General features: G+C 38.6%; 1 protein-coding gene across 1 annotated transcript in view; it reads right to left on the reverse strand.

Annotated features, from left to right (window-relative positions):
- LOC124776744 (mitochondrial 2-oxoglutarate/malate carrier protein-like) overlaps nt 1–11,811 on the reverse strand; it is a 40,939-nt gene extending 29,128 nt beyond the window's left edge. The window contains exons 1-2 of the mRNA XM_047251869.1: nt 11,639–11,811; nt 4,244–4,480 (exon numbers count right to left, since the gene is read on the reverse strand). Coding sequence (XP_047107825.1) covers nt 4,244–4,480; nt 11,639–11,703 — 302 coding nt within the window. The 5' untranslated portion in view covers nt 11,704–11,811. The remainder of the gene's footprint in view (nt 1–4,243; nt 4,481–11,638) is intronic.
- Between the last annotated feature and the right edge of the window lie 251 nt (nt 11,812–12,062).

Consider the following 12,062-nt stretch of genomic DNA (forward strand, 5'->3'; position numbering starts at 1 on the left):
GGGTTGTTTATGGATGGATGAGGATATTGTATAGTGAGGGATGAGGATATTGTGTAGGGATGGAAAAGGATATTGCATGGGTTCAGTGTACGGTGGGAAGGACAGTGGATAGGACATTTCTCATTTCAGGGCACAATGAGAGGTAGTCAAAACCCTGGTGGAGAGTGTAATTCAGTTATTCCAGTCTTGGGTGGTACTGAGTTATAAGGGGAACACTCTTCTATGGCTGGACAGTGGGACTTTGGGAGGTGGTGGGTGACCGGAAAGATAAGGCATGGGAGAATTTTTTTTGAACAAAGTTGGGGTGCTAATTACAGTCTGTAAAGGCCTCTGTAAGACCCTCGGTATATTTTGAGGGGGACCGCTCATCACTGAAAATGCTGGGAAAGGTAGTGTTCAATAGTGGTAAGGCTATGGCCATTAGGGATGATAGTGTAAAGGGAGGTGGCATCATGTGGTAAAGGAACAGGAACTGGGGAGAGTCAGTAGAGGAAATGGTTGGTATTTTTTATATAGGAGGGTTGGTTGTGGGTTATAGGCTGAAGGCATTGGTCTACAATAACAGACAAAGGCTCCATCACTGTTGTTTTGAACTGCAAGAATTACCTGGCAGAAGGACTCTGGCAGCTGTCAGATACATTCACCTACAGACCCTGCCACAGCGACCCCATTCCAGGAATTCAGCAGGATCTTCAGTCTCTCCTCAAATCCTTAGACCCATCCCAGAATCTCTCCTGGGAGTCCATCCCTCTCCTCACCCCTACTACCCCCCTGCACTCCAACCTTCTACACGATTCTTAAAGCCCATAACCCAGCTATCATGGAGGCTCCACTGTGGTCAGTTACTGTGCTCCCACTGACAGCATCTCTGCTCTCGTAAACCAACACCTTCAGCCTATTACCTGCAGCCTACCCTTCAATATAAAAGATACCAACCATTTCCTGCACCAACTCTCCACAGTTCCTGTTCCTTTACCACATGGTGCCCTGATTGTCACTACTGATGCCACCTCTCTTTACACTATCATACCTTTTGTCCATGGCCTTACCACTATTTAACACTACCTTTCCCAATGCCAGACTGATTCCAAACCAATAACGTCCTTTCTAGTCACTGTGACCAACTATATCCTCACCCACAATTACTTCTCCTTTGAAAGGATTACCTACAAACAAATTTGGGGTATGGCTATGGGCACCATCCTGTGCCAACCTATTCACGGTCCATTCTAGAGGAATCCTTCCTAAACATCCAGAATCCCAAACCTCTTACCTAGTTCTTATTCGCTGATGATATCTTCGTGATCTGGGGCGAGGGTGAGGACACCCTATCCACATTCCTCCAGAACCTCAACACCTTCTCCCTCATTTGCTTCCCCTCCTCCAACTCAACCCAACAAGCCACCTTCCTAGGTGTTGACCTACACCTCAAGGATGGCTGCATCAGTGCCTCTGTCCACATCAAACCTACCAACCACCAGTAATACCTCCAGTTCAACAGCTGCCACCCGTTCCACACCAAAAAGTCTCTTCCATACAGCCTAGTCACACACAGCTGTTGCATCTGCAATGATGAGGCATCCCCCCTCAAAATATACTAAGGGTCTCACTGAGGCCTTTATGGACTATAAGTACCCTCACAAACTTGCACAAAAACAGATCTCCCGTGCCTTATCCATCCAGTCACCCACCACTTCCCATAGTTCCACTGTTTAGCCTCAGAGGAGCATTTACCCCTTAACTCAGTACCACCAAGGACTGGAGCAAATTAATTACATTCTCCACTAGGGCTTTGACTACTCCCAGTCGTGTCCTGAAATGAGAAATGTTCTGACCACTATCCTTCCCACCCCTCCCACAGTGGTAGTCCGTCATCCACCAAACCTACACAATACCCTTGTCCATCCCTTCTCCCAACCCCTTGCCTCATGGCTCATATCCCTGTAATAGACCTAGATGCAAAACCTGTTCCATCATCCTGCTCCTGCTTCAGTTGTCAGAGACTGGTCATGTGTGTGAGTTGCGTTTGTGAGAGCTGTGTTTGTGCGTGTGCCTGTCGTCTATTTTTAACGAAGGCCTCTTTGGCCAAAAGCTTATTTTGTGACAGTCTTTTTGTTGTTTGTATCTGCAACTCATCATCTCTGTTATATGGTGAGTAGCAACTATCCTTTTCATAAAAATGTTGGATTCCATTCTAGATTTTCCACTATAACATAAAAACAAAGAACATCTTACTATGATACTCGCTTCCCTGATCATTTGTCAGGAGATTGTCAAAACAGTGAATACATTACAGTAAAATTCTAATTTTTATAGAATTAATATGTTGTCAGATGTAACACAATTATGTACTTTTAATAAATTTATCATACACAAAATATCCAATCTTGCTGTCAAAACTGAAATCTAGCAGACATTTTTACTTAAGCTGGTCTAACAGCCCCTGTTAAGATGCTCATCTAAAGAGTAGAAGGAGTTGTCTTTCAAACTTGTTTACATTGTGCTTCATCTGAAACCAAGATTTTAATGGTTGCTGGCAATTTATTGAAAATTTGTGTTCCTGAACATTGGATCCCGTTTTGGTCTTTACATTGACTGTTCTTATTCCTAGTGTTGATAGTACATATTGAGCTATTGACTGGAAACACACACATATTTGCAACAAATTTCATCTAGGAACAAATATACTGAGAAGCAGTGATTAGAACATCCAGATCTGTGAACAGGTTTTTACATGATGTTCTCGAATTTACACCGCAAATGAGTTGTTACATGCTTTTGCACTCTCAAAACTTTTGATCGGTTTGACGAGTTACCCCAGAACATAATCCCATAAAACGTAATAGAATGAAAGTAAGCAAAGTATGCCAGTTTTTTTATATTTATATCTCCTACATCTGACCTCATTCTCACTGCAAATACAGACTTGTTGAGGCACTTCAGCAATTCTGTGATCTGCCCTTACCAACTGAATTTATTACCAAGTTGTAATCCCACAAATGTAACACTGTCAGCCTGTTTTATCTGCTTGTCTTCATGCTTTATACAGATGCTGGAAGGAAATCCCTTAAAGGTTCTGAATTGCAAATCTGGGTTGTTTCCAATGTTTAATGACAGTGAATTAGCTTTAAACTATTTGTTAATGTCAGTGATAATTTGATTACCATCCATTTCTAAATCTGTACTTGACTTGCTATTTACAACAGTGTTTGTATCACCTGCAAACAAAACAAACTTAGCATATGGCAATGTAACAGACAAGAGGTCATGAATGTACACAAGAAAAAGCAACAGAGGAACCCACATGCAATTAATTCCCAATCAGGTTAGGACTGATTGCTTACTCCACAGGTATTTCTCAATAACACCATTTGATTGCTGTTAGGTAAGACTGGAACCATGTTGTAGCACTGCCAGTGATGGCATAATATTCTAATTTGCATAGGAGAATGGCGTGATTCACAGTCAGTGTCTTCTGATAGATCACAGAAAATACCAGTGGCCTCTAATTTGTTATCTAATGAATTAAGTGCATTCTCATTGTAATGTAAATAGCCTTCTCTATATCGGAACCCTTAAGGAACCCAAGCTGTCACTTGGACACTATATTATTTATAGTCAGATGCTTAAGGAGCCGCTTGAACACAACCTTTCCAAGCAGTTTTGAAAAAGCCGGCAAAAGTGAAACTGTTCGATACTATGAAGACATCTCTTTATCCCACTTCTTGTGAAGAGGCTTAACTTGTGTATAACTTGCTCAGTCAGGAAATACTCCATTGATGAGAGACTGATAACGCAAATAACTTAATACAGAACTCAACTCACATGAACACCCTTCGATTAGCTTTGTTAATAACATTATAACAGCTAGAATACTTTGATTTTAAAGACTTTATGATGGATGCTACTTCTTTGGGAGAAGTGAATGTCATTTCCATTTTATTGAAGTTATTTGTAGAGACTGGTCTCAGATATTCCATCGCACTGTTTACAGAAACTGAGCACCTACTTTTAGCTCATTCATCATTATTCAACATAAATCTGTCAAAAAAATAAATTTCATATGAACTTTGACCTGAAATCTGCCTCGTAACAGATTTATATAGGAGAACACTGAATTCTCAAAGGACATCTTGGCTGTGTGCTTGGACACACACACACACACACACACACACACACACACACACAAGCGCACGGCACACGCGCATGCACACGCACAAAGAACTACTGACTAGATACTCACCCACTGAAAGTTTCAAGTAGCCATGTGTAGATACCAAGCCTTGTAGTAGTGTAGGTGGCCTGTCTCAGTAATCCTGCACTCAATCCAGTGTACAATCTAAATATGCCTTCATTTTTCACAATGCTTGTTAGTGCATGAAAACTTGTCTTGTACTCCTTTGTTTTGGCACCCATCCCTGATAATTGCATTCTGTTCTTCACAAGATCCAACGGTTGAACAAAACATGTTGCTGCCATTCTGTTGAATCAGAACTCTGTGTAAGAAATGAATGCTCAAACACTATTGCACATTTCGGTGAAGACAACAAAAATTGTCTAAATATTGAAGTATGTTCATAAAAAATACCAACTATCAAAAAATGCCATACAAAACAAAAACGGCATAAATATTTATGACCACAGCTAAGTATTTGTGAAACTAATGTTTACAACAATACTGAGAGCATAGACCGATACTCACCACACAGGAATGTCGAGTTCCAGACAGGAGCAATGGAAAAGAAGGCTAGAAATATTTTGGCTTTCAGACAAAGTCCTTCTTCAGAAGTAGCAAACACACACACACACACACACACACACGGCCACTGCCTCTGGTCACTAAGGCCTGACCATCTTAATGTCCAGAGACAACAGTGGGCATGCGCGGCGTGGCTTTTTTGAGTGTGTGTGTGTGTGTGTGTGTGTGTGTGTGTGTGTGTGTGTACAGTGCATGCACGTGTTTTTAGTTCTGAAGAAGAACCTCGTGCAAAAGCTGAAATATTTCTAGCATTCTTTTTCATTGTGAAAATAAATCATCATTAAAGAGACACTAAAACATGTTTAAAGCTACACCTACGAAAATTGGTATAATTTCTTGGTTAGAATTTTAAAAAATAGCTTGTTTTAATGTTTTTGGGAACTCAACCCATGTTGTTGTTGTTGTTGTTGTTGTTGTGGTCTTCAGTCCTGAGACTGGTTTGATGCAGCTCTCCATGCTACTCTATCCTGTGCAAGCTTCTTCATCTCCCAGTACCTACTGCAACCTACATCCTTATGAATCTGCTTAGTGTAGTCATCTCTTGGTCTCCCTCTACAATTTTTACCCTCCACACTGCCCTGCAATACTAGATTGGTGATCCCTTGATGCCTCAGAATATGTCCTACCAAGCAATCCCTTCTTCTAGTCAAGTTGTGCCACAAAATCCTCTTCTCCCCAATTCTATTCAATGCCTCCTCATTAGTTATGTGATCTATCCATCTAATCTTCAGCATTCTTCTGTAGCACCACGTTTCGAAAGCTTCTATTCTCTTCTTGTCTAAACTATTTATCGTCCATGTTTCACTTCCATACATGGCTACACTCCATACAAATACTTTCAGAAGAGACTTCCTGGCACTTAAATCTATATTTGATGTTAACAAATTTCTCTTCTTCAGAAACGTTTTCCTTGCCATTGCCAGCCTAAATTTTATATCCTCTCTACTTCGACCATCATCAGTTATTTTGCTCCCCAAATAGCAAAACTCCTTTACTACTTTAAGTGCCTCATTTCCTAATCTAATTCCCTCAGCATCACCCGAGTTAACTCTACTACATTCCATTATCCTCGTTTTGCTTTTGTTGATGTTCATCTTATAGCCTCCTTTCAAGACACTGCCCATTCCATCCAACTGCTCTTCCAAGTCCTTTCCTGATTGAATTACAATGTCATCAGCGAACCTTAAAGTTTTTATTTCTTCTCCATGGATTTTAGTAACTACTCCGAATTTTTCTTTTGTTTTCTTCACTGCTTGCTCAATATACAGATTGAATAACATCGGGGAGAGGCTGCAACCCTGTCTCCCTCCCTTCCCAACCACTGCTTCCCTTTCATGTCCCTCGACTCTTATAACTGCCACCTGGTTTCTGTACAAATTGTAAATAGCCTTTCGCTCCCTGTATTTTACCCCGGCCACCTTCAGAATTTGAAAGAGAGTATTCCAGTCAACATTGTCAAAAGCTTTCTCTAAGTCTACAATTGCTAGAAATGTAGGTTTGCCTTTTCTTAACCTAGCTTCTAAGATAAGTCATAGGGTCAGTATTGCCTCATGTGTTCCAACATTTCTATGGAATCCAAACTGATCTTCCCCCAAGGTCGGCTTCTACCAGTTTTTCCATTCGTCTGTAAGGAATTCGCGTTAGTATTTTGCAGCCGTAACTTATTAAACTGATAGTTCAGTAATTTTTACATCTGTCAACACCTGTTTTCTTTGGGATTGGAATTATTACATTCTCCTTAAAGTCTGAGGGTATTTCGCCTGTCTCATACATTTTGCTCACCAGATGGTAGAGTTTTGCCAGGACTGGCTCTCCCAAGGCTGTCAGTAGTTATAATAGAATGTTGTCTACTCCCGGGGCCTTGTTTCGACTCAGGTCTTTCAGTGCTCTGTCAAACTCTTCACGCAGTATCATATCTCCCATTTCATCTTGATCTACATCCTCTTCCATTTGCATAATATTGCCCTCAAGTACATCGCCCTTGTATAGACCCTCTATATACTCCTTCCACCTTTCAGCTTTCCCTTCTTTGCTTAGAACTGGGTTTCCATCTGAGCTCTTGATATTCATACAAGTGGTTCTCCTTTCTCCAAAGGTCTCTAATTTTCCTGTAGGCAGTATCTATCTTACCCTTAGTGAGATAAGCCTCTACATCCTTACATTTGTCCTCTAGCCATCCCTGCTTAGCCATTTTGCACTTCCTGTCAGTCTCATTTTTGAGACATTTGTATTCCTTTTTGCGTGCTTCATTTACTGAATTTTATATTTTCTCCTTTCATCAATTAAATTCAATATTTCTTCTGTTACCCAAGGATTTCTGCTGGCCCTAGTCTTTTTACCTACTTGATCCTCTGCTGCCTTCACTACTTCATCCCTCAACGCTATCCATTCTTCTCCTACTGTATTTCTTTCCCCCATTCTTGTCAATTTTTCCTTTATGTTCTCCCTGAAACTCTGTACAACCTCTGGTTTAGTCAATTTATCCAGGTCACATCTCCTTAAATTGCCACCTTTTTGCAGTTTCTTCAGTTTTAATCTACAGTTTATAACCAATAGATTGTGGTCAGAGCCCACATCCACCCCTGGAAATGTCTTACAATTTAACACCTGGTTCCTAAATCTAATTATATAATCTATCTGATACCTTCTAATATCTCGAGGCTTCTTCCATGTATAATACAACTTTCTTTTATGATTCTTGAACCAAGTGTTAGCTATGATTAAGTTATGCTCTGTGCAAACTCAACCCAAAAAAGGGTGAAATTGGGGATGAAATGTTTCATGAAAACTATTTCATCATGAAAGTATTTTTATAAATCCAAATATATGAAAATTTGTATGTGACTTCTCAGTTAGAAATAAAAAGTTTTGTGTTTCAGTGTTTTCAGACATGGGAATAAAATAGGGGATGAAAATTTTTATGAAAATATGTTGTTATACAAAACATTTATAGGGCTAATTAAATGAAAATTGGTAATTGGCTTCCAAAGAAATGTGTGTTTGTTGGTGAAAGTTTCCAAGAAAATATCATGACCACTGACTCCAGCTACCAAAATCGCTTTTTGGTCAGAAGCACATTCAGAAAAAGACCAAACTTGTATGGTCTTAATTGGTGTGAAATTTCAGAAGCTGTTGCAATTTGTGAAAAACATAAAAATTTGATTAAAAAAAATCTGTGCATATCATACAGTCTACATGAGTAAAGCATCAGGTACTGAGTTAGTATAGTAAAAAGTGTTTCTCTCTCAAATTTTAGTTGTCATTTCTCACAATTATTTCACAACAATCCTGAATAAATTTTATATTACTTGTGCCTCTGGGTTTGCTTACGTGTCTTTAAGATGCAAGAAGTGCTATACTAAGGTGAAACTCACCAACTACTACAGTATACAAAGTTGGTACATTCAAACCATGAGTACCAACAGATATCTTGTAAATCAATTGGATGGTAACATGCTTGTAGGCCTATATGTTGGACAGTCAGTTATCACCACACCCTTGAGAAACGCTAGGTTCAGTAGGCTTCCTTACGTGTACTAACTGAGAGACCGTAACAGAAGATTACAGTAAGGTGGAAGTAGATGAGATTTTTCTATGAGAAAGACCCAGCTTTCCACAAATATTAACACCACGGAACGAAAATGCACAGAGAGAAAGTATAGCAATTACTGAAACACTAAGTACATACATTAACTACACAATAAAAATGTAAAGATCTTTGTCACATATGTCTGCATCAAGTGTGATGGAAAGTGCCTTGGTTATCATTACATGAATTTACTGTAAAGGTTTAAATGCTGATTTCTGATTTAAGGTATCTGACTGATAACATCTTTTATAGGTGCAAGGGAGTGATATTGATATTATCCTAAGTGCACATCTCAAGATTTCCTGATTTTAGAGAAAAATTGAAAGTGGTGTATAAGATACAGATGCAAGTTATGATTATGGATGTAAAAGTAAGTACTTTCAGACAGAGGGCAACAAGAAATGTACCAAATTGTGATGATTTGGTATAGGGACATTTTTGAGGGGGACACAGAATAGGTAATAGCTAACCAAGGACACCCCCGTGCAACACGTGATTCCATCTTTGAAAGAATGCAACAGAGTTTTCGCTAAGTTTGCTGACTCTGACAGTTTATCAGTGAAATATTTCAAACTAGATTAAGTAGGCCTACATGATTTTAAAAGTCATATGATACATATGAACTTATCATTGCTAAACACTTAGCACGATTTCCTAGTGATTAAGGATTAGACTGTAGACAAAGGCTACTCTCCCTTTCGGAATATATCATAAGTAATACAGTTAAATTTGTTTGCATAAAAGACAAAGAGAGTGTGTGTGTGAGTGTGTGTGTGTGTGTGTGTGTGTGTGTGTGTGTGTGTGTGTGTGTGTGTGTGTGTGAGAGAGAGAGAGAGAGAGAGAGAGAGAGAGAGAGAGAGAGAGAGAGAGAGCTGTCTTATGCTGATTCTTCAGGCACAGCTCAACAGAATGACAACATGGAAAATCTGGAATTCCAAAGTTAGTTCCCTTCACTGTAATCTTTATAATGTTGTGCTTCCACAGTCGATCAACATGATTAATATTCATAACCAATTATGCTGTCAGATTGACATTTGTTCTCAGTTATTTTCCTACATGCAAAACCTAAACACGTGCCATTCCATAAACTGTTCCTCCAATTATCTACCGCAGATATTCGTCACAATGATTTTCTAATGAAGGCTGAAATTTTGCATATGGTAATAACTCCAGGAACAAAATAATAACTCCACTGACAATAAATATATAATAATTCAGCTACATGCAATTTTTTAAATTTGATTTGGTCCAGTATTGTCTAGATAACAAGAGAGATTTTTGTTCATGAAATATATTTGTAAGGGAGAAGAAATATTGAGCTGTTATTGTGAAAACCTGTCTGAAACAGATTCCTGTCAAACATCACTCAATCTCTTCTAAGCAATGATCCTTTTCTTTGCTGATTACCCACAAAGATGATCCCATAAAACAACAATGCTTGAAAATATCCAAAGCAAGCAGCTCTCACAGAATCCTTATGTGTAGATGATAAAATTGTGCATAAGGCAATAAGTTGCTCACAATTCAAAAGTGGAATATAAAGGAATGTTCAATACAGGTTGTCAGCTTTGACCAGTGACACAGGAAACGTGCAACAAACACTGTGTACAATATAGTCACAGATTTGTTGGTTTTCAGATTCAGATTCAGATTCTTTATTCAGATTCAGATTCTTTATTAGTCATTCAGCATTGTTACATGCAATAGACTTCGTCAGTTCACTTAACTTATTAATTTTACAAAAAAAATTTTTTACACATTTAAGTTGATATTAGGCATTTCTAAAAATTCTTCTAATGAATAGAATGGATTGGTTAACAAGAAGTTATGAACATTGTCTTTAAATAATTTGTCAGGCTTGATTGACCCATTTTTAGACAATTTGTTATATATTTTAATTGCCATATACTTATGACTATTGTTAGTTTTGGCTATTGCCAACTCGCAAGCAAACTATCACCTTCAAACCTAGCCTACACATCAGGAAAAGTTACAGATCAGTCCTTCATCACAACCAGGTTTTTTTAGTATCACATTCGTTGGCTTCCCAAACTGTAGACTTCCAACCCAACCTATACCTCGGGCTAAAGTAGAGAGCAATGTGTCAACACAACCTTTTTTTGCCAACTAACAACAAAATTGTGAACACAACCAAAAGGTGACATGACAGAGCAGCTGTTACCATTGTGTCACATTCCTCTTGACACCAAAAGTGAAGAGTTAAAGCTTATTTTGTCATCCAGAGACTATTCAGCATTAAACATGCAATCTACCACCACCACCACCACCACCACTGAGAAACTGCACTGAATATCAGGGTATTCAACTTGAGAAAATGTTTTAAATGCCTAAGGCAGCAGGGCTACTTCATATACTCTTAGCACCAGGATTGTCTGGCATGGTGTTTGGGGGCTGCTTTTTTTGTACAAACTACTACTTACCAGCAAAATATTGCACAGTAGATACTTTGCATCACATAATTTCTGTGATTAATGGCCGAGTAAGAAATCATTTTGTGGCTTGACAGGATTTTTTGCTAAAACCTTATTCTTGAATCAAGTCACACAATTTATACAATAAAGAGTTAATAAGATATGCTTTCAATTTTTGTTTTGAATTAATATGTTTACCCAATTTCTTGCTTTGTGTCCGTTGGTAGCTCAAATAGGCTATTTCTGCACTATAATACCCTCTACATGGTAATTGTTTTTATTTTGTACTGTGGCTGTGTAAAGAATTTTGAATGTGACAGAAGTTTGTTATTAGCTACATGGCACTTGGTGCACATGTATTGGAAAGCTAGTGAAATAATTTCAAGACAAAGGTTAATTTTGAATGAAAATAATTCTACATCCAAAGGCTTTGATTGCTACATGTGCAATGTCAATTTCCAGTGTTCAAACATTTTATTACAGCACTGCACGAAAGTAAATGACAGCAACTACATGTAAATCATAGGCAGATAGCTCAAAATTTAATACACAACTGTTCATGAAGATTCAGTCTGCACTATTTTAGAAACTCAACAGGCTAACTACAAATAAATACGGGTATGTAACATGAGTAATATACTACAAGTAAATACGGGTATGTAACATGAGTAGTGTGTTACTTTTATTATCACTTTACGGATTGCTGGCCCACATACGTTTTGTATACTTTTCTACCGTTCAGGGCAATCTGGTAATAAAATATCACATATTTAATAAACGTGTGTTTCCCGATGTCAATAAGTTTGGCATTATTTATGTAGCAGAACCAAAGTTGACAACTTAATCGCCTAGACTTACCCGGAAAGACCGCCAAATAAAAATTTTATGTGCTTGGGAATGGATTTTGGAGGTTCCTGAGACATTTTCGTTGTGTTTTTATGCCGGTACTACACTAAACCACACTCAACACACACTCACTCTCCACCAACTCCACGCTTACTGCCTGCCCGCTCCAACACTGTTATGTCATTCTGAGGTCACTCCGGTCAGCTGTCTTACTACTACTTTGCAATAAAATTCGCAGGCTTGGTACTAGGCGCACACTAACGAATATGATTTTAAAAAGGTAGACTATCTTCCTGTTACCAGAAACATTACAATTCAAACTCATCAATGAACATTATGCACTTTTACTGACTCGTATGGTTGGATTTCCACAGATGCAAATAAGACGAGGCGCAGCGGATTCGTCAACGTAACGCGGCAAATACGAAAAAAAATT

Source organism: Schistocerca piceifrons, chromosome 2, assembly GCF_021461385.2.
Source record: "Schistocerca piceifrons isolate TAMUIC-IGC-003096 chromosome 2, iqSchPice1.1, whole genome shotgun sequence".
Classification (NCBI taxonomy): Eukaryota; Metazoa; Arthropoda; class Insecta; order Orthoptera; family Acrididae; genus Schistocerca; species Schistocerca piceifrons.